Here is a 26,875-nt window from a genome sequence, read left to right on the forward strand (position 1 = left end):
GCCCCTATTTTGACGATGTTCTCATCGCCGGAGAAAACGAAGCGAACTTAGCTGACAGGCTGTCAGCTGTGCTGAGCCGGCTCAGAGAAGCCGGCCTTAAACTTAAGCGGGAAAAGTGCTCTATTGGAGTCACATTCAGCTAAAGATAAAATACTTGCCAGAATCCTCAAATGGGCCACAACAGGATGGCCAGCTCAAAATCCACAACCTCAATTCCAACCTTACTATAACAGGAAGAATGAGATCTCAACACATAGAGGATGCCTGCTGTGGGGAAATAGGGTCATCATACCCGAGAAAAACATTGACCAAACATTACAAATTTTACACGAAGGTCACCCTGGAATTGTAAAAATGAAGGCGATGGCTAGAAGTTATGTGTGGTGGCCAGGCATAGATAAACAAATAGAAAAGTATGTGGGGGGGTGTTATACCTGTCAAGAGACCAGGAATGAACCACCCCAGGCACCAATCCATAAATGGGAGACTACAAGGAACCCTTGGTCACGTATACATATAGATTTTGCTGGACCCATCCAGGGCCAAAGTTTCTTAATTGTAGTAGACAGCCACTCTAAATGGCTGGAAGTCACACCCCTTAGAAAAACAACGTCCCAAGCCACTATTCAAGCTTTACGAAAAATATTCGCTACACACGGCCTACCTGATACCATAGTTTCTGACAACGGACCTCAATTCACCTCTCGTGAATTTCAGATCTTCGCTATGAAGAATTGTATTAGGCTGGTCACGTCGGCGCCGTTCCACCCATCGTCGAACGGAATGGCTGAAATTATGGTACGATCCACAAAAGAAGCGTTAAAAAAATTCGTTAAAGGGAACTGGCAGAGGAGCCTCAGCCAGTTCCTATTAGCACAGCACACAACTCCATGCTCTACAACCGGCAAATCACCAGCGGAATTGAGATGGGGGAGAAGGCTAATAACACGTCTGGACAGACTACACCCCGATACATATCCAGAAGAAAAACAGCACCCCCACCCCTCCCGCACACTCAACCCAGGTCAATTGATTTGGGCTCAATCATACACAGATAAAAACAAGTGGGTCCAAGGGACAGTAATAAAACAAACAGGGCCCATCTCATACCTTATAGCTACGCAAACACAGGGCATCATACGCCGCCATATTGATCAGCTCAGACCCAGACAACCACCACACAATTCTGAGCAACCAACCAATGCCGACATACAACCCCCACCGGAAATGCTGCCTATCCCAAACCAGGAAGAAGAACACCAAAACAAGGATCCAGAACCAGACCACCCTCCACCCCTTCGCCGCTCACCCAGGAATCGGAGACCACCCACCTACCTAAAAGACTATCAGTGGGCAGGTTCAAACATCCAAGAGGGAAGAAACGCACCAGGGGAGGGGTAAGGGGTGTGTTATATATGTAAACAAGTCCGTAATAGATATGTATATATGTTAACAGTTCAAACAATACTACTGCAGCAAAGTGTATAAGCTAAAAGCCTCCTGACAGAAAAACACGCGGGAACTTTGACAGCTGTCAAAGTTCCCCACACAGCGCAGGCGCCACCACTGACAGCTCGCGGCTGTCAAACTCCGGACTACGAGGAAGCTTGAGCTGTCAAAGCATCCACCGCACAGCGCAGGCGCGACCACTGACAGCTCGCGGCTGTCAAAACACCAAGCCACGCGGAAGCCGGAGCTGTCAACGGAAGACGACGCGGATTGGTCCCTGCCTGACACGGCGCCAAAATAAACACCGCTGATTGGTCCTCGCTACCAGCTGCCGGCTATAAAAGCCGGACAAGTTATTCTATGTTGCCTTGCTCTTAAATAAACCTGTTGTTACTAGCCTGTCGTCCCGAGTGGTCCTTCGGCTACTTCAATACCCAATTCCAGCAATCATTCTTTATATGTTTTAGCCTCCAGTCCCCTAATCTTCTTTGTTGCTCTTCTCTGCACTCTTTCTAGAGTCACAACATCTTTTTTACATCGTGGCAACCAAAACTGGATGCAGTATTCTAAATGTGGCCTTACTAAGTCATTATAAAGTGGTATTAACACTTCATGTGATCTTGATTCTATCCCTCTGTTAATCAAAAAGGCACTTGTTAGAACAAATCCATTTTGTGATGTATAAACATGGTGATACCTCTAAGCTAGATTTGATGATAGAAAGGCAATAAAACTTACATTTTTAAACTTTTGAGTCCAATTAAAGGAGGTAACTGGAGTCATATTTCTTCTTGTCCCTGCCCCGCACATCAAGATACTTTGAAAATACTGGGGGGAAACCTGAACTTCAAAGACAGGTTATGTCATATTTTCTGGAAGTGTTCTTTTTTAGAGAATCCAGTGGCTAAATTTCTGCTAACAATTTCTGCATTGCATCCATTGTCAGAGATGCATAATGAAACTTATTGCTGTGAAAGACATCAAGGATGGGGGGAACAGAACAACACCGCTGCCCCCTTTCATACATTTTCTAAATTCTGTGTGCTGAAAGTGCCTGAAGGAGTTTATATTAAGGTAGAGAGTGCTGCTCGTTGCTTAATCTGAATCTGTCATGTTTGCCCCAGCAACTTTCATAGCAGTTAAAGTTCAACCGTGTAGTTCGTAAGCATAGTCCTGCGATACCATCAAGAATAGAAATGCCGCTGTGCTTTTAGTTCAGTCAAGTAAACAAGCTGAGCTGACTTCACCCTAAATTACTGGGCAGTACTATCTACTTGGTGATCAGGTGATTGTGCTAAATTCTCTGTGCAAAGAAAGCTTTTTCGCCCTGTGGTCTATTAACCAAACTCCCTTTTCCTTTTGTCTTTTCTTTCTGAATGAATTCAACAACGGTGAGAATATTGCATAAGTTGATTGTATTGTCTCAGCATTATCAATACTTGAACTGATAGAAGGTATCAGGATTAAACTCCTTGGAAAACCAAAAGCTGCCCCATGCATCAGAATAAGCCAGTGATGGATAAACTTTGATAGCCCAGAGCTGTGTTTAACATTTCTGGAGGGACTAATGGGAGTAGTGTCTGAACAGGTCCCAGCATTTAGTCAATCATGATCTCAAAATGTAAGGGTCATACTTGATTAATGTTTTAATAGGCCTGTTGGAAAATTGAAAAATATTCCAGAAGAAGGAAATAGAAAATGAACTTTGGTATTTTTCCCAAGAAAATTTACATTGATATAAAGTAATCAGAAATTGAGATTTATTTGATGGACTATGTACCTATAGTTGCAAAATAAAAGACAACATTGCATTAAGGCTAGGATCTGGATTTTTTTCTAGATATTTGGTGGGAAAATATTTGCTTTTTAAATTATGTGAAGTCTATCTTAATTTTTATGAATTTCTTCAAATGCTTTTGCAGTTTAGTCAGAGGAAGCTTCTGGAAGCCACAAAGAAAGGATTGTAGACCACATATTTTCCTAGAGATATAAATTGTCCCCAGGATTAACCCATGGTTTGTTTAATAATGTGTTCACTAAATCATGGGTGACTTGGTTCATAAATTGTGCTCCATTGTAAATAATGAGTTCAAACCAATCTTATTCATTGATTACAATGAATACTTAGCTAAATGTACAATAGTTTTAAGATGGGTTCTTTTTTATATTTAACCAGCATATTTTGTCTGGAATTCTCTTAGTATATAGAATTGGTCCATGGCTTTGTTGATTTCTCAGTCCTACCTAAAGATGTCAAGATTAGACCTGAAGTCATTTTTCACGCAAAGATGAATCCTACAGGAACATATAGCCTTTTTCCTCTGAGGAACTCATTACAGAAGTAATAGTGAAAGTCAATATTCTTAGAGTATCATCATTTCCCAAGATTAGATTATCAGCCAGAGAGTCTTTTTCGCAACAGTATGATTCTGGAATAATCTTCTTGAGGACTCACATCATGTCATGGAGCTCTTAGCAACATTTATTAAAATTTGTAAAACCAAATCTTTTACTCTTAAGGATTCTTCTGCTGTTTCCTGTTGTGATAAGAATTTTTGGTTTTAAGATTATTGATAAGAGGAATGTTGTACATGACTTGCTTTGTTATTAAATTTTAAAACATGTCATAGGTCAGCACCAGAGTTCCTCCAAAATTTATGTCCAGTTTGCAGTGTTTAATGTGCTAGAAGGGGAAAGGTATAAATATATATGAGAGTATATATTTATTATATTTAAGTATAATTTAGATTTGAATTTAGTTTTGGCAATGACTCTACTCTCCTTTTAGAAATCGGCTGCCAATATATTATTCTAAAGGCATATTTGCCTGTGTCACAGAGGAGATTGGAAACTGTTGTCCTAGACATGGGTTCATGTATTAATGGGGTATTAATAGACAATATTTAATAAAATAACATAGAAATGTCCACAGAAATATATTTATATTTTAGAATGCAATACTGAACAATTCCAAATCTTGTAATAATAAAACCTACGACACCAAGCAGCTCAAGCTGGTCTGAAACCTCTAAATACTATTCAAGACCTGCAAGAGAATGAATATTGTTTATTCAGTTGGTTTTAAAACCTCATTTAGGTTGACAATTTTGTAGGGCAGCAGGCTACAGGTCAATGATGGTGACTATTTTTGCAGTTTTGTTCCGCTTGGGAAACAATGAGTTTCAAGAAACTATTGTGAAGGGCATAGGAGAAGCATTTCATGTATTGATTTCTGTGTCTGAGACTTCCACTACCGTAATTTTATTGATTTCAACACTGCACTTATTTAACAGTTATATTAACTGAGCTGAACAAACCATGCAGTCTTTGCCAGATTAGGTTCATTTATTGAAAGAACTGTAAATGTAAATTTTCCTCCGTATAAACAGACATCAGTGTAAGTTGCTTACACTGATGTCTGTTTATACAGAAGAAAATTTCTCAAGGGGAACTCCAAATGGAACTTTAAATATTAAATAGAGCTTGCAGGTCTTTCTTTGTGGAAAAGTATATCTGTGTAAACCTCTATTTTTCAATCCTATCAGATTTTCATCACAGTGAACTGCTTAAGTACTGACTTCTCTTCTCAAAAAGGAGTCAAGGGTCTTCCTTTGATGATTCAGATTGACACATACAGTTACAATAATCGCAGCAATAAACCCATTCATCGGGCCTTCTGCCAAATCAAAGTTTTTTGTGACAAGGTAAGATAATGTATTTTTTAATTACGACATACGGGGAGAGCAAACCTTTTTTCCTTCTATGGTTAATTATTTTAGTTTTCTAGATTGATTTTTATCATCATTTTTGTCTACAAGTCACTTTCATTTTAGCTTTGTTTTATTTATTTATTTTATTCTTTCTTTGCTATTGACGTTTTCAATGATAGCAGCAAGTGTGGAACTTTTTAGGGTTACCATTTTATATTCCTGAATCCCCTAGACGTTCTGTCACTCACGACTCTGAGGGGCAAATGCAAAAAATGGTTCTGTGTTGATAACGGCAGCCTTTTCCTCACACAATTTTATTTATTTATTACTGACCTAGTCCTGATTCCTGGGTGACAAGTCCCTATAGTTTTCAGAAGTGATTTTAGAAATGGTTTGCCATTCCCTTCTTCCTAGGGCTGAGAGGAAATGACTGGCCCAAGATCAACCAGCTAGCTTTGTGTTTAGGGAAAGACTAGAACTCGTGGTCTCTTAGTTTCTAGTCTGATGCCTTAAACATTGCACCAAACTGGCTCCCAACAACAGTGGAGAGCTGGAAAAATTAAAATATTTGGTTATAGATTTACAATAAAAATTAGCTTTTTTGACCCACTGCTGGAAGTACAATCTCCAGAATTCAGAGCTGGGAGTTATAGGTCTGACTAATTTGGAGTGCACCAAGTTAGAAGTTAGTCAGAGGAAGATGTCTAGGATAGTCCTGGAGAATATAGGTAGTCCTTGACTTATGACCACAATTGGGACTAGAACTTCCATTGCTAAGCTAAATGTTGTGAAGTGAGTCACGCCCAATTTTTTTGACATTTTTTGTCATGATGGTTAAGTGAATCTCTAGGGTTGTTAAGTGAATTGTGCCATTGTTAAGCAAACCTGGCTTCCCTCATTGAATTCACTTGTTGGAAGCCAGCTAGAAAGGTTACAAATGGTGAATATGGGCGCCTGGGATGCTGTAATCATTGTAAATACATGCCAGTTGCCAAGCACCCATTTGATTATATGACCATAGGGATACTGTGAGATTCATAAGTACAAATATTGGTTGCAAGTCACTTTTTTCAGCACTGACCTACACATCATTAAACGATGATTGTTAAGTCAAGGACTAACTATAAGTAGGCATTTTATGAAAGCCATTTTAGAATTCCACTGGCAGACCACTGGAAAAGGATTCTAATCATAAAACTAAAGTCCTTGGAATGGGACATATAAAATTGGGCTGATTCCTGATGATTACAGCAAATGAGATGGAATGTGATGAAATCCAAGAAAAAAAATGGTGAAAAGTAGGTAAAGTAGGACAAGCTTTAAAAGGAGATAGCTAAAATCAGGATTCCAGTAGCACATTTTAAGGCTAACACATTTTATTAAAAGGGATAAGTTTGACTCTGTTGCTAAGTAACTATTTTCTTATTATGACCAAAATCACTTGAACCATGTACGGAATTACACGAAAGTTTCGATGCAAACTTCATTCCATCTCATTCATATGTGTAGGAAATCTAGTTCTGCAGCAGGGTTGATTGTTCACATGCTAATACTAGAACATTTCTTATAAACAATATATTATCTTACTACAAGCTTCGCAGTGTGGGTTCCTCCAAACTCTTACTGAAGGTGCTATTTATAAGCTGGTTTAGTTTATACATTTAAAAAAATCATACTGCATAGCTTAAAAAAACCTATCCATTTATCAGTTCAATAGAATTTTTGAATAGGATTTTAGTAATAATTTATTTCCCAGCGCTTTTGAAAATTTTATATTCTAATGACATAATAGCATGTTTTCTGAAAGGTTGAAGTTCTGCATGATTTCTCTACTCTCGATATTTAGAGTAAATAAAACTGCAGATACAAACTGAATAATTTTTATCATTATCTTATGAAACTTGACAAGGTAAGATAAGATAAGATAATCTTTATTGTCATTTTTTACTGTGGGCACAACGGCACACATCAAAAAATGAAATTTAGTTGCTCGCTCTCAAAGTGAAACACATACATGACACACATCTAAAACATACTATATACAACATATGTATAGACCCACACCCCTACATATACATAACAGTAAAATATTAAATACTGTCCATCTTGATTATATAATGGAAGGAGGAAGCCTGAGAGTTCTCAAGGTTAACACTGTATGGAATAAAACTATGGCTGAATCTGGATGTTCCGCTACGGATACCACGAAGCCCCCTCCTCCCAGAAGGTAACAAAGAAAACAGGTTGTGAAGAGGATGAGTAGTGTCCCAGATAATCTTACGGACCTTGTTCAAACAATGCTTCTGTGCTATGTCCTGGATGGGAGGGAGGGAACTGCCAATGATCTTTTTGGCCATCCTCACCACTCTCTGCACCACCTTCCTGTCTGAAGCAGTGATGCTTCCAAACCAGACTGTGATGCTGTATGACGGGATGCTCTCGATTGTCCCCCTGCAGAAAGTGGTCAGGACAGCGGAAGGAAGATGTGCTTTTCTCATGCGATGCAGAAAGTGCAGGCGCTGCTGTGCCCGCTTCACCAGTTTCTCACTGTTGAGCGACCAAGCCAGCCTACTCGTTAGCTTTCCATTTCTTGGCAAAAAAAGATAAAATGAACTGGCAAGGACAATTTCAAGACACTGATATTTCAATTAAATCAGATATTTCAATTAAATTATTAATTATATTAAATAGCATTATATTCTGCTGTTTCTTTCATGGAACACGTAGAACAAATTGACATTTAAAAAAGGAATAGTACAATTATGAAAAATTTAAAATACAGATTAACCAACCAATGCAAACTACATTGCAAATGAATAAACAGCTGACGTTCTTAAAATTATTTTAGAAATAGTAAAGAGCCAGTTTGGTGTAGCAATTAAGGCATCAGGCTAGAAATTGGGAGATGGTGAATTCTAGTCCCACTTTAGGCACAAAGCCAGCTGAATGTTCTTGGGCCAGTCACTTTCTCTCACCCCCAGGAAGGAGGAAATGGCAAGCCTCTTCTGAAAAATTTTGCCAAGAAAACTGTAGGGACTCTAGACACAACTGAATGGAAAGGGAAGAAATGGTAACAAGGAAATCAGATGGCTCTTAGATGGTTCTTTACATTGTTGCCAAAAAAGAGGAAGTGTAGCATCCAAACACACACAAACACAAACACATATACAGAGAGAAATAGTGCACATTTGGACATGTTCATATATGTATAAATGTGCAAATGAAGACATAGGTACTACAATTCAAAGAGAAATACAACTAATTTCAAAAGGTGGGAAAGTAAGATCGGTTTACGAGTGTGAACCTGCTTGCTCTACTATCTATGTGTTGTGCACTGTGGTGTGACTTTAAATCCTCTGATCTCTCCTTCGTAATAGAGTTTAAGCTTGGATTGGGCAGGCTTTTAAAAGTAGGATACCTTGAAATGGAGGACTGTCATTTCAGAGTAAGATAGTTCTTTGCAAAGCAGGACACCATTTGATTTCCACTAGAGCAGGCGTGTCAAACACAATTTCATTGAGGGCCGCATCAGCATTGCGGTTGTCCTTAGGGGGCCGAATGGGTATGGCCTGGGTGGGTGTGGCCTACTGGGTGGGTGTGGCTAGAGTGAGTATGGCCTACTGGGTGGGCGTGGCCAGCTCTACATGGTTCGCATCAAGGGTGCCTATGGGGGCCTGGGCAGGAGTGGGACAGATCTGAGGGTCTCTGGCAGAAGGAGGGTCTCTGGGCCAGGGCCAAGGCAGCGGGGGCCATTCCCTCACTGTTTCCAGAATGGCTTCGCGGGCCGCATGAAACCACTTCGCGGGCCGGATTTGGCCCCCGGGCCTTCTGTTTGACATGTCTGCACTAGAGGAATGCTTGTTCATATATTCCTTTATTAGATATTATTTTATCCATTATAATCCCAAGACTCTTGGGACTCCTTGGGGGTGTTCAGAAGTTGGAAGATTTTTGATAGCCAAGCTCTTATGAAAAGGCCTGTTGGGATACAATTGGACATTACTTCCCAGTCGAGCAATTTTATTCTGCCCACAAAGAGGAAAACAATAATAATAACTAAGATCTGGTTGCTAAGCAATGAGAACTCATAAGATGCAATAGTGGATGGGGTGGGGAGAAGACATGACAGAATGGTAGAACTACAAAAGGCTATCCGAGCTATCCCATTAGCTCAGGCTTCACAATGTGTATGTTCTTTGCTCCTGGATTGTCCAACAAATTGGGATGCTATGCAATAAGATATGACAATAAACCCTATTTTTTAATAAAAGAGGGTGGGGTAAAATATTGCAAGCAATGATTCTTAAGCATTGTGTTTTAATGTCTATTTTCTACGTCAAATATTTGTAGAGATTTAAGGATACAGCTGCCTGGTAAAAGCTCAGTAAATACCAAAGCAGTTAACACAGTCTTATTCTTACTATTCTTCAGGTTGCTGGCATTTTTAAAAAAGGAAGGAGGGGTAAGGAGAGAAAGAAAGAGCTTAAGAGACTAAGACTCATCAAAAGTGACCTATAGATGACAAGCAGTAGACCCTTTGAAATATACATATTCATCACTTTGACTATCCTGTTTAATTGATACTTCAGATTTCATGGTTGGGAAGCAGGAAATGAGTGTTGACAGATCTAATCAAAGCTCTCTTAAAAGTGAGAGAAAAGAGCACAAGGGCAGTTAAAATGTTACTCTTATCAAACCTGGAGCCTGAGTAGCTCAGGAGGCTTAAAATAGGATGTGTGATCACTCAAACTAAAGCTTGCCCCAGGCTGCAGATTGCCAGAAATTGGGAAAGCTTAGATTCTTTGTTACAAAAGATCTCTCTAGGCCTCTGGATTCTGAGGCTGGTTTATTTTATCCTTCCCAAACTGGGTCCCCTCAAGATGTGTTGAACTACAGTTCTCTTTGGTCATGGCTTGGAATTTTAATCCTACTGCATCTGGGGAGGACTAAGTTGGAGAAGGTAAGATTATTTCTATAACCTACGTTCCCAAGTAATGATCAGTGGAACCATAAATGTCTCTGGGAATGTGGTCCTAAGATAACCATTTATAGCCAAGAGTTTCTTCAAACGTATTCAAACACTCTTTGAGAGCAAGGAGTAATGAACCCATTGGAAAAAAAAGCCTCAACTTGTGCACGAATGAATGGTTCATACATTTCAGTGCCTCAGAATATGGTTTTCAGATCTATATACTACTAAAACTCTTCTTGTGTTTATAGGTTGTCCTCAACCACAATTGAGTGCAAAATTTCTGCTCAGTTCAGGCAGTAAAAGGCCTTCAAGCAATTTTTAACTAGGCTGCCTTGGTTACACAAGCTGAGGCTACAGGGACCAATTAATGGCATTTAAGCAGACCTAAGAACATCAGAGGTGGAGGTTATAACAAACCTGGGGCCTATTTTGTATTTTTTCCTCTCTCTATAAATCCACATGTGCCATCTAGTGGCATAGCTCAAAAGTACTGATAGTTTGGATAAATAAATATTGTGAAATAGGAGGGATGAGGACTATTTTATTTATAATTTTTATACCTTGTCTTTCTCCCAAAGACCTCCAGATGGCGTAAATTGTTTCTCTACTACTCACCTTGTCTTCACTGCAACCATGTAAGCTGTAGGTTAGTTCTGGGACTTTGCGATAGGCATATTTGTTTTCTTACTCATTTTCTTTTAAATGCTTCACTTTCTTTTTCCAGCATGTATCCAAAGCATCTTACACCAGATAGGATTAAACTACAATAATATAAAATGGATAAGAATGGATGTATTATAAAATATCCAGAATATGTAGCAACCTGGTAGGAAAAAAAAAAGAAATGCCACAAGAAAAGCGTTGCAAAGGGTTAAAAGAGAGCAGTGGCAGTCACTGATTTCATATGGCAGACATATGTCATCCAGTACGCATCTCACACATGTAAAATTGGTTGGGGCTTTGATTGGCCAGTCATTCCCATCATTCTGAAATCAATGGCCTTTGCTGCAGATGACCCTGGACTTATGGCAGTTCACAAAAACAAGGCCTGAGAATGAAACAGGTTAAAAGTACAATGAGTAAAATCAGTTATAACCATCATTTCAATGATCGGATAGGGTCAACTAGGATAAGATGACTAATCAAGCCTGAAGTTTGGGTTGTCCCTGGTGGTCTGATGCATGGTCTGATACAGACGTTGATTGCAATCTGGAACAAGAGGATGGTGAGGATCTTAGATTGGATCCTGCCCGTGTGGTTTTGGATTCCATCAGTCCCCCTTGGTTTACAGAGCAATTGAGGGGGATAAAGCAGGTGAAAAGATGCCCAGAACACTGCTGGAAATAGACAAAGTGTAAACTCAATCAAACATGGATTAGAGCCACTACTAAGGCCTACATTGTGGTGATAAGGATGATGAAGCATAAGTACTTCTCTGCCTTTGCTACATCTGTCGATAGCTGTCCAGCAAACCTTTTTAAGGAAATCTGGGGTTTCCTGGATAAGGGGGGGACCCAGAAGTTCCACCTGTGGGGAACCTGTGCACAGAATATGCAAGGCAATTGTTAGACCAATGTTGTCAGATCCACCGTAGTTATATTCCAGACTTAATGGATTTTCTTTGGAGATACCCAGGATGCAATCTTACCCTTTTATCTGGGATGCGTTTGATCCTGTTGGGATGGTGGTGAATTCTTCCTTGAGAAAGGGCATTGCCCCTCTCTCTCATAAAGAAATGCTGGTTAGCCCCTTTCATAGGAAATCATTGCTAAACCCAACTATATTAGACATCTTCATCCAGGATTCAACCTCCCCTTTTAGAGAACATTGTTGAGAAGATGGTCTCACAATAGCTTCAAAGAATTCTGGATGAAGTGGATGTGTTCCAGTTGCATCTTTTCCTGGAACAGGAGCAGTGGTGGAATTCAGCCGGTTCGCACCACTTTGGCAGAACCGATAGCTAATTTTTTGTTGCCTAGGCCCAGAATGCACTTCCAGAAGTGGCATCCACATGGAGAACTGGTTGTTCACATATTTGAATCCCACCGCTGAACAGGAGGCTTTACTCTCAGTGACTGTTTATTTTCTGAATCTATTCTGGAAATAATTGTAATGTTCTTTACCTGGTGGCTGTCCTTAAGAGAATTTGGAAGCTTGTGCAAAATGTGCACTCCAAGCAGTTCATGTTATGCCTCTGCTCTGCAAGATACATTTGCTATCAGTGTGCTTCCAGGTGCAATTCAAGGTGCTAGTAATGACCTGTAGATCCCTGCATGGCATGGGGCTATGGTATTTGAGGAACTGCCTCTCTCCAGCTTTTCCTATTCTTCCCATCAAATCCAGCAGTCCAGACATGTTAAAGGTCCTGTCTGCTAACTAATATCACCTGAAGGATCCAGGGAAAAAAAAAACTTTTCTCCATGGTGCCTACTGCTTGGAACATCATTTTCTTAGACTGGCCCCTGCCCTTGTAGTCTTTAGAAAGCACCTGAAGACATACATGTGCCACCATGCTTGAGGGTCTCAGAGTAGTTAGGGCACCTTGTCAGTACTTATACTGAATGGAATGTCTGGCTTTTGTTCACTTTGCTGATGGTCTTTCTTTATGTTTAGTGTTTAACTGTGTTTTAATGGTGGTTTTAGTACGCTTGTATGTTTGTCACATTTATTTATATTTTGGGGGCTCTTGCTATAGTTTTTGCTGTAAGCCACCACTCAGAGTTTCATATGTGGGGTTGGTGGCTATACAATTAAATAAATTAGACAACATCAGTGTCAAAAGAATAAAAAGAAGTCAGAGTGAGTTGTCACGGATCCAGCCAATGGAAAGAGGCTATCACAGAGGAACAGCATTTGAAGAGGGTGTTAGGCATATGGTGTTAGCCTACAATGTTGGGTTGAAAATATATTAACCATGATGTTGTTATGTCTTTAAGAAGTTAATTGGCCAATGGGTGTGTAAGTGTTCTCATGGCCATAAGAGGAAGCTAGGAATGTAGCTTCTCTCTCTCTCTGAATTCACTGATCTCTACTATTACTGTTTTTGCTCTGCTGTTGGTTTACTACTGTTGTAAACCTGAACTGTGTATTGACCTCTGGACTGGTAAGAAGACTTTGTAGTTTGGATTGCTACTTGGACTGTTGCTATTGTTACTGTTTATTTTTGACTGTGCATTTTTGTTTTTACACCACCTCAAAAGTAAACTACTTTTTGCTTTTACACCTCAGTGTACTCTTACTGTGTGACTCTTGCTGTTCTCAGTAGCCTTCCTTGTCTGTGCAACTCTTTGGTAGCACAAGGAGACCTCTGCACAACAAATTCCTTAACAGAGGGCTTCTCCAGCTTCAGCTATTTTAGATCAGGAGTGTGGAAACATATGAGCAACCAATGAAGCACCTACAGAATATAATGAACGGTTGCTGGAATTGAGTATGTGTAGTTTAATGAAGAGAAGGACTAGGGGGTGACGTGATAACAGCATTCCGATATCTCAGGGGCTGCCACAAAGAAGAGGGAGTCAGGCTATTCTCCAAAGCGCCCGAAGGCAGGACAAGAAGCAACGGATGGAAACTAGTCAAGGAGAGAAGCAACCTAGAACTAAGGAGAAACTTCCTGATAGTTAGAACAATTAACCAGTGGGACAACCTGCCTCCAGAAGCAGTGAATGCTCCAACCCTGGAGGTTTTTAAGAAGAGACTGGACAGCCATTTGCCTGAAATGGTATAGGGTTTCCTGCCTGAGCAGGGGGTTGGACTAGATGACCTCCAAGGTCCCTTCCAACTTTATTATTATTATAGGTATTATTTGACAATAGTGACTTTCACCTATGAGGACGGGGGCCGCCACATTTTGCTTTGGATGCAGTTTTCAGATAATTTTCACATATATAGCTCCATATATTTTGGACTGCTATAAATTCATGCTGTATTTGTAAAGCAGAGGCTGCTCTGTGTCTGAATTTGCAATGCAATTGACTCACATTAAGGTTTGACAGTCTAGGGCAGAGATTTGTTTCCGTTCAGTGTTACCGTATATACTTGAGTATAAGCCGAATTTTTCAGCCCACTTTTTGGGCTGAAAAATTCCACTTCGGCTTATACTCCAGTCAACAAAAAAAACTTACCAAGGACTTGTGCGCGGCCGAGGCTTTGGTGCTTCCGGGATCGCCCGCACCTCTCCCAAGCCACCGCCGTCCGAGACCTGCCGAAGTTTGGGGAGGTTTGGGGAGGTGCGCGCGCACCTCCCCAAACTCCGCGCCTTGCCTGCCTGCTTCTTTCCGCAGCGGAAAGAAGCAGGCAGGCAGGGCGCGGAGGAACGGAGACTTGCCGACGTTTGGGGAGGTTTGGGCGTCTCCCCAAACCTCGGCAGGTCTCCGTTCCTCCGCGCAGACCTGCCGACGTTTGGGAAGGTTTGGGCGCCTCCCCAAACCTCCCCAGGTCTCCGTTCCTGTTTGGGGAGGTTTGGGCGCCTCCCCAAACCTCCCCAAACCTCGGCAGGTCTCCGTTCCTCCGCGCAGACCTGCCGACCTTTGGGGAGGTTTGGGCGCCTCCCCAAACGTCCCCAAACCTCGGCAGGTCTCCGTTCCTGTTTGGGGAGGTTTGGGCGCCTCCCCAAACGTCCCCAAACCTCGGCAGGTCTCCGTTCCTCCGCACAGACCTGCCGACCTTTGGGGAGGTTTGGGCGCCTCCCCAAACGTCCCCAAACCTCGGCAGGTCTCCGTTCCTGTTTGGGGAGGTTTGGGCGCCTCCCCAAACCTCCCCAAACCTCGGCAGGTCTCCGTTCCTGTTTGGGGAGGTTTGGGCGCCTCCCCAAACCTCCCCAAGCCTCGGCAGGTCTCCGTTCCTCCGCGCAGACCTGCCGACCTTTGGGGAGGTTTGGGCGCCTCCCCAAACGTCCCCAAACCTCGGCAGGTCTCCGTTCCTGTTTGGGGAGGTTTGGGCGCCTCCCCAAACGTCCCCAAACCTCGGCAGGTCTCCGTTCCTCCGCGCAGACCTGCCGACCTTTGGGGAGGTTTGGGCGCCTCCCCAAACGTCCCCAAACCTCGGCAGGTCTCCGTTCCTGTTTGGGGAGGTTTGGGCGCCTCCCCAAACGTCCCCAAACCTCGGCAGGTCTCCGTTCCTCCGTGCAGACCTGCCGACCTTTGGGGAGGTTTGGGCGCCTCCCCAAACGTCCCCAAACCTCGGCAGGTCTCCGTTCCTGTTTGGGGAGGTTTGGGCGCCTCCCCAAACCTCCCCAAACCTCGGCAGGTCTCCGTTCCTGTTTGGGGAGGTTTGGGCGCCTCCCCAAACCTCCCCAAACCTCGGCAGGTCTCCGTTCCTGTTTGGGGAGGTTTGGGCGCCTCCCCAAACCTCCCCAAACCTCGGCAGGTCTCCGTTCCTGTTTGGGGAGGTTTGGGCGCCTCCCCAAACCTCGGCAGGTCTCCGTTCCTGTTTGGGGAGGTTTGGGCGCCTCCCCAAACCTCCCCAAACCTCGGCAGGTCTCCGTTCCTGTTTGGGGAGGTTTGGGCGCCTCCCCAAACGTCCCCAAACCTCGGCAGGTCTCCGTTCCTGTTTGGGGAGGTTTGGGCGCCTCCCCAAACGTCCCCAAACCTCGGCAGGTCTCCGTTCCTCCGCGCAGACCTGCCGACCTTTGGGGAGGTTTGGGCGCCTCCCCAAACCTCCCCAAACCTCGGCAGGTCTCCGTTCCTGTTTGGGGAGGTTTGGGCGCCTCCCCAAACGTCCCCAAACCTCGGCAGGTCTCCGTTCCTGTTTGGGGAGGTTTGGGCGCCTCCCCAAACGTCCCCAAACCTCGGCAGGTCTCCGTTCCTCCGCGCAGACCTGCCGACCTTTGGGGAGGTTTGGGCGCCTCCCCAAACGTCCCCAAACCTCGGCAGGTCTCCGTTCCTGTTTGGGGAGGTTTGGGCGCCTCCCCAAACGTCCCCAAACCTCGGCAGGTCTCCGTTCCTCCGCGCAGACCTGCCGACCTTTGGGGAGGTTTGGGCGCCTCCCCAAACGTCCCCAAACCTCGGCAGGTCTCCGTTCCTGTTTGGGGAGGTTTGGGCGCCTCCCCAAACGTCCCCAAACCTCGGCAGGTCTCCGTTCCTCCGTGCAGACCTGCCGACCTTTGGGGAGGTTTGGGCGCCTCCCCAAACGTCCCCAAACCTCGGCAGGTCTCCGTTCCTGTTTGGGGAGGTTTGGGCGCCTCCCCAAACCTCCCCAAACCTCGGCAGGTCTCCGTTCCTGTTTGGGGAGGTTTGGGCGCCTCCCCAAACCTCCCCAAACCTCGGCAGGTCTCCGTTCCTCCGCGCAGACCTGCCGACCTTTGGGGAGGTTTGGGCGCCTCCCCAAACGTCCCCAAACCTCGGCAGGTCTCCGTTCCTGTTTGGGGAGGTTTGGGCGCCTCCCCAAACGTCCCCAAACCTCGGCAGGTCTCCGTTCCTCCGCGCAGACCTGCCGACCTTTGGGGAGGTTTGGGCGCCTCCCCAAACGTCCCCAAACCTCGGCAGGTCTCCGTTCCTGTTTGGGGAGGTTTGGGCGCCTCCCCAAACGTCCCCAAACCTCGGCAGGTCTCCGTTCCTCCGCGCAGACCTGGGGAGGTTTGGGGAGGCGCCCAAACCTCCCCAAAGGTCGGCAGGAAGAACGGAGACCTGCCGAGGTTTGGGGAGGTTTGGGGAGGCGCCCAAACCTCCCCAAACAGGAACGGAGACCTGCCGAGGTTTGGGGACGTTTGGGGAGGCGCCCAAACCTCCCCAAAGGTCGGCAGGTCTGCGCGGAGGAACGGAGACCTGCCGAGGTTTGGGGAGGTTTGGGGAGGCGCCCAAACCTCCCCAAACAGGAACGGAGACCTGCCGAGGTTTGGGGAGGTTTGGGGAGGCGCCCAAACCTCCCCAAAGGTCGGCAGGTCTGCGCGGAGGAACGGAGACCTGCCGAGGTTTGGGGAGGCGCCCAAACCTCCCCAAACAGGAACGGAGACCTGCCGAGGTTTGGGGAGGTTTGGGGAGGCGCCCAAACCTCCCCAAACAGGAACGGAGACCTGCCGAGGTTTGGGGAGGTTTGGGCGCCTCCCCAAACGTCCCCAAACCTCGGCAGGTCTCCGTTCCTCCGCACAGACCTGCCGACCTTTGGGGAGGTTTGGGCGCCTCCCCAAACGTCCCCAAACCTCGGCAGGTCTCCGTTCCTGTTTGGGGAGGTTTGGGCGCCTCCCCAAACCTCCCCAAACCTCGGCAGGTCTCCGTTCCTGTTTGGGGAGGTTTGGGCGCCTCCCCAAACCTCCCCAAGCCTCGGCAGGTCTCCGTTCCTCCGCGCAGACCTGCCGACCTTTGGGGAGGTTTGGGCGCCTCCCCAAACGTCCCCAAACCTCGGCAGGTCTCCGTTCCTGTTTGGGGAGGTTTGGGCGCCTCCCCAAACGTCCCCAAACCTCGGCAGGTCTCCGTTCCTCCGCGCAGACCTGCCGACCTTTGGGGAGGTTTGGGCGCCTCCCCAAACGTCCCCAAACCTCGGCAGGTCTCCGTTCCTGTTTGGGGAGGTTTGGGCGCCTCCCCAAACGTCCCCAAACCTCGGCAGGTCTCCGTTCCTCCGTGCAGACCTGCCGACCTTTGGGGAGGTTTGGGCGCCTCCCCAAACGTCCCCAAACCTCGGCAGGTCTCCGTTCCTGTTTGGGGAGGTTTGGGCGCCTCCCCAAACCTCCCCAAACCTCGGCAGGTCTCCGTTCCTGTTTGGGGAGGTTTGGGCGCCTCCCCAAACCTCCCCAAACCTCGGCAGGTCTCCGTTCCTGTTTGGGGAGGTTTGGGCGCCTCCCCAAACCTCCCCAAACCTCGGCAGGTCTCCGTTCCTGTTTGGGGAGGTTTGGGCGCCTCCCCAAACCTCGGCAGGTCTCCGTTCCTGTTTGGGGAGGTTTGGGCGCCTCCCCAAACCTCCCCAAACCTCGGCAGGTCTCCGTTCCTGTTTGGGGAGGTTTGGGCGCCTCCCCAAACGTCCCCAAACCTCGGCAGGTCTCCGTTCCTGTTTGGGGAGGTTTGGGCGCCTCCCCAAACGTCCCCAAACCTCGGCAGGTCTCCGTTCCTCCGCGCAGACCTGCCGACCTTTGGGGAGGTTTGGGCGCCTCCCCAAACCTCCCCAAACCTCGGCAGGTCTCCGTTCCTGTTTGGGGAGGTTTGGGCGCCTCCCCAAACGTCCCCAAACCTCGGCAGGTCTCCGTTCCTGTTTGGGGAGGTTTGGGCGCCTCCCCAAACGTCCCCAAACCTCGGCAGGTCTCCGTTCCTCCGCGCAGACCTGCCGACCTTTGGGGAGGTTTGGGCGCCTCCCCAAACGTCCCCAAACCTCGGCAGGTCTCCGTTCCTGTTTGGGGAGGTTTGGGCGCCTCCCCAAACGTCCCCAAACCTCGGCAGGTCTCCGTTCCTCCGCGCAGACCTGCCGACCTTTGGGGAGGTTTGGGCGCCTCCCCAAACGTCCCCAAACCTCGGCAGGTCTCCGTTCCTGTTTGGGGAGGTTTGGGCGCCTCCCCAAACGTCCCCAAACCTCGGCAGGTCTCCGTTCCTCCGTGCAGACCTGCCGACCTTTGGGGAGGTTTGGGCGCCTCCCCAAACGTCCCCAAACCTCGGCAGGTCTCCGTTCCTGTTTGGGGAGGTTTGGGCGCCTCCCCAAACCTCCCCAAACCTCGGCAGGTCTCCGTTCCTGTTTGGGGAGGTTTGGGCGCCTCCCCAAACCTCCCCAAACCTCGGCAGGTCTCCGTTCCTCCGCGCAGACCTGCCGACCTTTGGGGAGGTTTGGGCGCCTCCCCAAACGTCCCCAAACCTCGGCAGGTCTCCGTTCCTGTTTGGGGAGGTTTGGGCGCCTCCCCAAACGTCCCCAAACCTCGGCAGGTCTCCGTTCCTCCGCGCAGACCTGCCGACCTTTGGGGAGGTTTGGGCGCCTCCCCAAACGTCCCCAAACCTCGGCAGGTCTCCGTTCCTGTTTGGGGAGGTTTGGGCGCCTCCCCAAACGTCCCCAAACCTCGGCAGGTCTCCGTTCCTCCGCGCAGACCTGGGGAGGTTTGGGGAGGCGCCCAAACCTCCCCAAAGGTCGGCAGGAAGAACGGAGACCTGCCGAGGTTTGGGGAGGTTTGGGGAGGCGCCCAAACCTCCCCAAACAGGAACGGAGACCTGCCGAGGTTTGGGGACGTTTGGGGAGGCGCCCAAACCTCCCCAAAGGTCGGCAGGTCTGCGCGGAGGAACGGAGACCTGCCGAGGTTTGGGGAGGTTTGGGGAGGCGCCCAAACCTCCCCAAACAGGAACGGAGACCTGCCGAGGTTTGGGGAGGTTTGGGGAGGCGCCCAAACCTCCCCAAAGGTCGGCAGGTCTGCGCGGAGGAACGGAGACCTGCCGAGGTTTGGGGAGGCGCCCAAACCTCCCCAAACAGGAACGGAGACCTGCCGAGGTTTGGGGAGGTTTGGGGAGGCGCCCAAACCTCCCCAAACAGGAACGGAGACCTGCCGAGGTTTGGGGAGGTTTGGGGAGGCGCCCAAACCTCCCCAAACAGGAACGGAGACCTGCCGAGGTTTGGGGACGTTTGGGGAGGCGCCCAAACCTCCCCAAAGGTCGGCAGGTCTGCGCGGAGGAACGGAGACCTGCCGAGGTTTGGGGAGGTTTGGGGAGGCGCCCAAACCTCCCCAAACAGGAACGGAGACCTGCCGAGGTTTGGGGAGGTTTGGGGAGGCGCCCAAACCTCCCCAAAGGTCGGCAGGTCTGCGCGGAGGAACGGAGACCTGCCGAGGTTTGGGGAGGCGCCCAAACCTCCCCAAACAGGAACGGAGACCTGCCGAGGTTTGGGGAGGTTTGGGGAGGCGCCCAAACCTCCCCAAACAGGAACGGAGACCTGCCGAGGTTTGGGGAGGTTTGGGGAGGCGCCCAAACCTCCCCAAACAGGAACGGAGACCTGCCGAGGTTTGGGGACGTTTGGGGAGGCGCCCAAACCTCCCCAAAGGTCGGCAGTTCTGCACGGAGGAACGGAGACCTGCCGAGGTTTGGGGAGGTTTGGGGAGGCGCCCAAACCTCCCCAAACAGGAACGGAGACCTGCCGAGGTTTGGGGACGTTTGGGGAGGCGCCCAAACCTCCCCAAAGGTCGGCAGGTCTGCGCGGAGGAACGGAGACCTGCCGAGGTTTGGGGACGTTTGGGGAGGCGCCCAAACCTCCCCAAACAGGAACGGAGACCTGCCGAGGTTTGGGGAGGTTTGGGGAGGCGCCCAAACCTCCCCAAACAGGAACGGAGACCTGCCGAGGTTTGGGGAGGTTTGGGGAGGCGCCCAAACCTCCCCAAACAGGAACGGAGACCTGCCGAGGTTTGGGGACGTTTGGGGAGGCGCCCAAACCTCCCCAAAGGTCGGCAGGTCTGCGCGGAGGAACGGAGACCTGCCGAGGTTTGGGGACGTTTGGGGAGGCGCCCAAACCTCCCCAAACAGGAACGGAGACCTGCCGAGGTTTGGGGACGTTTGGGGAGGCGCCCAAACCTCCCCAAAGGTCGGCAGGTCTGCGCGGAGGAACGGAGACCTGCCGAGGCTTGGGGAGGTTTGGGGAGGCGCCCAAACCTCCCCAAACAGGAACGGAGACCTGCCGAGGTTTGGGGAGGTTTGGGGAGGCGCCCAAACCTCCCCAAACAGGAACGGAGACCTGCCGAGGTTTGGGGACGTTTGGGGAGGCGCCCAAACCTCCCCAAACAGGAACGGAGACCTGCCGAGGTTTGGGGAGGTTTGGGGAGGCGCCCAAACCTCCCCAAACAGGAACGGAGACCTGCCGAGGTTTGGGGACGTTTGGGGAGGCGCCCAAACCTCCCCAAACAGGAACGGAGACCTGCCGAGGTTTGGGGACGTTTGGGGAGGCGCCCAAACCTCCCCAAAGGTCGGCAGGTCTGCGCGGAGGAACGGAGACCTGCCGAGGTTTGGGGACGTTTGGGGAGGCGCCCAAACCTCCCCAAACAGGAACGGAGACCTGCCGAGGTTTGGGGACGTTTGGGGAGGCGCCCAAACCTCCCCAAACAGGAACGGAGACCTGCCGAGGTTTGGGGAGGTTTGGGGAGGCGCCCAAACCTCCCCAAACAGGAACGGAGACCTGCCGAGGTTTGGGGAGGCGCCCAAACCTCCCCAAACAGGAACGGAGACCTGCCGAGGTTTGGGGAGGTTTGGGGAGGCGCCCAAACCTCCCCAAACAGGAACGGAGACCTGCCGAGGTTTGGGGAGGTTTGGGGAGGCGCCCAAACCTCCCCAAACAGGAACGGAGACCTGCCGAGGTTTGGGGAGGTTTGGGGAGGCGCCCAAACCTCCCCAAACAGGAACGGAGACCTGCCGAGGTTTGGGGACGTTTGGGGAGGCGCCCAAACCTCCCCAAACAGGAACGGAGACCTGCCGAGGTTTGGGGACGTTTGGGGAGGCGCCCAAACCTCCCCAAAGGTCGGCAGGTCTGCGCGGAGGAACGGAGACCTGCCGAGGTTTGGGGACGTTTGGGGAGGCGCCCAAACCTCCCCAAAGGTCGGCAGGTCTGCGCGGAGGAACGGAGACCTGCCGAGGCTTGGGGAGGTTTGGGGAGGCGCCCAAACCTCCCCAAACAGGAACGGAGACCTGCCGAGGTTTGGGGAGGTTTGGGGAGGCGCCCAAACCTCCCCAAACAGGAACGGAGACCTGCCGAGGTTTGGGGACGTTTGGAGAGGCGCCCAAACCTCCCCAAACAGGAACGGAGACCTGCCGAGGTTTGGGGACGTTTGGGGAGGCGCCCAAACCTCCCCAAAGGTCGGCAGGTCTGCGCGGAGGAACGGAGACCTGCCGAGGTTTGGGGAGGTTTGGGGAGGCGCCCAAACCTCCCCAAACAGGAACGGAGACCTGCCGAGGTTTGGGGACGTTTGGGGAGGCGCCCAAACCTCCCCAAACAGGAACGGAGACCTGCCGAGGTTTGGGGACGTTTGGAGAGGCGCCCAAACCTCCCCAAACAGGAACGGAGACCTGCCGAGGTTTGGGGACGTTTGGGGAGGCGCCCAAACCTCCCCAAAGGTCGGCAGGTCTGCGCGGAGGAACGGAGACCTGCCGAGGTTTGGGGAGGTTTGGGGAGGCGCCCAAACCTCCCCAAACAGGAACGGAGACCTGCCGAGGTTTGGGGACGTTTGGAGAGGCGCCCAAACCTCCCCAAAGGTCGGCAGGTCTGCGCGGAGGAACGGAGACCTGCCGAGGCTTGGGGAGGTTTGGGGAGGCGCCCAAACCTCCCCAAACAGGAACGGAGACCTGCCGAGGTTTGGGGAGGTTTGGGGAGGCGCCCAAACCTCCCCAAACAGGAACGGAGACCTGCCGAGGTTTGGGGACGTTTGGGGAGGCGCCCAAACCTCCCCAAAGGTCGGCAGGTCTGCGCGGAGGAACGGAGACCTGCCGAGGTTTGGGGAGGTTTGGGGAGGCGCCCAAACCTCCCCAAAGGTCGGCAGGAGGAACGGAGACCTGCCGAGGTTTGGGGAGGTTTGGGGAGGCGCCCAAACCTCCCCAAAGGTCGGCAGGAGGAACGGAGACCTGCCGACGAGCCGCGGCTACACAGGGTATTCCTGTGTATTCAGGCTTGCAAAATGGCGGATCGAGCCTCTGCTGGCGGCAGAGGCTTGCAGAACGGCGGATCGGCTTATACTCGAGTCAATAACTTTTTCCAGTTTTTGGGGGTGAAATTGGGGGTCTCGGCTTATACTCGAGTCGGCTTATACTCAAGTATATACGGTAATTCAATTGCTCTTAAACCCCTTTCACCTCCTGAAGAATAGCTAGCGATTCCTTAGTACCATAAAATGGTACTTTACAAAAAAAAGGCCTTAAATAGCACTAGGCAGGTTGTCAAGGAAACTCAGCTATGACACCAAGCAAATTTAAGATTAATTTATTGCAGGCAGAAGCTGCTATCACTACTTGAGTGGAGGAGTTTGTGTCATAAATCATGGTGTTTTAAAATACCATGTATGTACTGCTCCTACAACTATTACTTCATTTTATCTTTGTTCTCTCACCTTGCCATCCCAGAGAGACTTGAGAAACTAAACTAATCAAAAGTAGTGTTGTTGACATCAGGGTGATAGAACTTGTCCACCTGGCCTCAGCAGTAAAAACTTTACAAAGTTAACACTTGACTTAGACTCTGATAAGATATTACTTCATCCATCTCTAATAAGATGTTACCTTATCTATCCATATGTACATATATTGATTGACAAATGCACACACTCAAGCACTATCAGTCAGTTAGCCTGTTTGTCTGTCTCTCTATTTATCCATCCATCCATCCATCTATCCATCCATCCATCCATCCATCCATCCATCCATCCACCATCTATCTTACCTACAATATCGGCATCTATCCATTTTTATGTCTTTCTAATTTCAACTTTTACAATACTTATCACAGCTGTTGATCATGCTACTGAAAATTCCAGAAATTGTGATTCTAAAACATTAGATTAGCATTTTACCACGGTAGAAAACACTTTTGCCATAGGACCTACAAGGCTGCCCAATCTGTGGCCCAGTTGCTATCTCTGGAAGGAGAACTCAAAGCTCCTCATCTTATTTCTTATGAGATTCTTCGTCTTAGTTTTGAGGTGGTCAGCCCTTGGAATAGTGGAGTTCTCCCTAAAATAGGATATATGATGCCCTTATGTCAGCCTCCTTCCAAATGAATTTGATTTTGGCATACTTAATGTGTATCCCACTTCTATGCATTAAAAAGAAAGCAAAGAAGGAAGGCAAAAAAGCCCTGCTATGAACAGTATGTGTACATATATTTTTGCAATATTACCATGCTAAGGTCTGGAATGATTTAAGAAAATATGCAGATGACTAACCAAGCTTGTGACGATTAACATTAAAAGTTTAGCCATTTAAAACACAGCACGGTGCAATGTAGAATTGCCCAGCAACCCCCTGCCTTGATATCATAAATTTCTAAAGCCTTCACATGGCTTCCCATTGCTTTATAAATCCCCCTTCCCCATCTCAGGCTAAGGGAGAATAAAATGCTACAGAGAAGGGAGCTTGTTGATTCACCAGCTTGGCACCAAGTTAAATCGCACAGCTAAGTGCAAGGCAGTGGGATGCAAGCCAGAATCCTATAGCCATTTAATAGAGATTCTGGTCTCAAGCAGTGAGAACAGCATGATAGAATGAAGAGCATCTAAGATTTCCAGTATTATTACTGTTTGTGGTGATGAACAAAAGGGTTGCTTAACTCCACTGTGTTAGCCATGCATAAATGACTGACCCTGCTTTGCCTTTGGATGACCTCCCAAGTATGATTTTTATGGCAGCAGTGAGGATGTTGAAGCGGTGCTTCAAGCCACATGCCTTGTGCTTATTTTCATGCCCATGAAGAAACCTCTCTGCAAGGGATCAATTTAGAGAGTAGGGAAAGAGAAACAATGGGAAGAATCAGATAGGAGATGGGGTGGGAAGGAAGGGAGGGAGGGAGGGAGGGAGGAGAGAGGGAAGGGAGGAAGAAAGAAAAAGAAAGGAAAGAAAGAAAGAAAGATAAAGAAAGAAAAAGAAAAAGAAAGAAGAAAGAAAGAAATAGAAAGAAAGAAATAGAAAAATACACAATTTTAACTTTGGTCACTAGCTTCCTTCTTAGTTGTTTACTCTGAGGAGTAAAGTACTTTGTTGAGAAGATATTTCAATTGCTGATCTTAATGTGAAACCTACTAAAAGTTATCAGTTTTATTTCTGAATCAGAAAACCCAAGCTAGAATTCCTTTGAGCTAACAGAGACCATTTTAAGCATGTTTCTTAAAATAGTTTTATTTGGGGAGGGATCTTCAAGTCATAGACCAAGGTTAACCAGCTAGATTTATTCCTAAAGCAAATGTAGGACTCATAGTCTCCTGGTTTCTAACCTGGTGCTTTAACCAGAACATCATACAGGCTCTCTTTGGTTATTATAGTTGTTAAAGAGAAGGTGGATATAATATCCACAATCACTAATCAACATGATTGGAGGAGTTGTAACCCAATACAATGTGCAAGTCTGATATTAGGAATGAAGTCCTTAATAGATTGTACTGGATATTTATTTATTTATTATTTATTTATAGGCTGCTTGGTTTCATCACAACTCAAGGTGGTTGTGGTTTGACCTAAGGAATGAGAACATGACTATCATTTATTTCATAATTTTCTTTATTTATCAAATGTATTTTCTATCTGCTTGTCATATTTGAAAAATAATTTCAGAATGGCAGTTTTTTTAAAAGGAAAAGTAAACCTCCATTTGTTCAAGTTCATCTAGGTTACAGTACTGAAACAGTTTTCCAGTTCTTCTTTTGAGATTATTATTGGTGATGGTCGTGATGGTTTTTTACATTGCAGCCTTAGAATTTCCAGGCAATGATTCCTATGCCAATATAATCAAGTCTGACCCCTTCATCTTCAGATCCCAGACAAGGACAGCTGGACACTGCCACCTTCCTGGACCAAAACAGGCATACAAGATACAAAAGTAAAAGCATACAATAAAGCCAGATCAAATTACAAGTCAAAAACACTGTACTGGCAATAAGAAGCTTTCCTATGAGCAGCTATATTTGCTCATGCTGTTTCTCACCCACCCCCCTTTAGGAATGTCTGCTTCTGGCCCCATAGGATTATTTCTTTTCAAGTGGGGATTTTGAGATACCAAAGATACCAAACACGTTACATTATGCTATAATTTAGAAGCTTCCACAGAGGTATTCTGCTTTCTAATATATGCACAGTGGTATGGAGTTCCTTAATAGTATATTTAATATTGTAGGGCAGTGATTCCAATTTGCTTTGAAGCCAACTACTGTATGTCAACAAAGGTAGATTTTGAAATCCCACAGAACACATCTGTATCTTTTAAATGTCTGCTTGCAAATGTAATTACAGTTGCTTACAGATTCTGTATTATGGCTTTGTTCATTCTGATAACTGGTATTTAATAATAATATAACAACATCATCATCATCATCATCATCATCATCATCATCATAAAGTTGGAAGGTACCTTGGGGATTGGAGGTCATCTAGTCAAACCCCCTGCTCAGGCAGCAAACCCTATACCATTTCATGGCTGTCCAGTCTCTTCTTAAAAACTTCCAGTGTTGGAGTATTCAATTACCTGTTGGAGGCAGGTTATTCCACTGGTTAATTTTTCTAACTGTCAGGAAGTTTCTCCTTAGTTTTAGGTTGCTCCTCTCCTTGATTAGTTTCCATCTTCTGCCTCTGCAATCAAAGGTGGGACCAATATGTGTGTCTGGGTCTGTGTCTGTGTGTGTCTGTGTATCTGTGTATGTATGTGTGTTGGAATTCTGGATGCCAGATCTCGAAGTACAGTAAATGCTGTGTAACATTGTGGTAAGAATTGAGTCTCTGCAAATTTACATCCTCTCATGTTGTCTCATGATAAATTGGTTTTATTTTATTATTTGAGAACTGCCTAGATCAGTTGGAATATCCTGGACTGTGCATAAATCAAGATAAACAAAAAACAAACACATGGTGATGACTGTGGAACAAAATTTTATTCCCAAAAGTTGTTTGTTTCTTGCTTATTTGTAAGGACCCTTCCCTTTAAGTAGGAAATTCATCTCCTATGTACACCAGAACAGAAAAGTACCAAGAAATGTTAAGATAAACCAAGTTAATACTTTTTAAAACTTATTTTACATGAAAAGGGATAAGAAAAGAAAGACCAAACCATCAACCGAAACACAGCATTTAGGTTTCAGTTAGAGACCAATGGCCAAGAAAACCTATTCCTCTTG

General features: G+C 47.3%; 1 protein-coding gene and 1 long non-coding RNA gene across 2 annotated transcripts in view; one reads left to right on the forward strand and one right to left on the reverse strand.

Annotated features, from left to right (window-relative positions):
- LOC310637933 overlaps positions 1 to 26,875 on the reverse strand; it is a 191,556-nt gene that overhangs the window by 163,392 nt on the left and 1,289 nt on the right. The window lies entirely within an intron of this gene.
- GRHL2 (grainyhead like transcription factor 2) overlaps positions 1 to 26,875 on the forward strand; it is a 93,483-nt gene that overhangs the window by 49,572 nt on the left and 17,036 nt on the right. The window contains exon 9 of the mRNA XM_083358557.1: positions 4,995 to 5,153. Within this exon, the coding sequence (XP_083214683.1) occupies positions 4,995 to 5,153 (159 nt within the window). The remainder of the gene's footprint in view (positions 1 to 4,994; positions 5,154 to 26,875) is intronic.

This window comes from Vipera ursinii (assembly GCF_947247035.1).
Source record: "Vipera ursinii genome assembly, chromosome: 3".
In the NCBI taxonomy this organism is placed as follows: Eukaryota; Metazoa; Chordata; class Lepidosauria; order Squamata; family Viperidae; genus Vipera; species Vipera ursinii.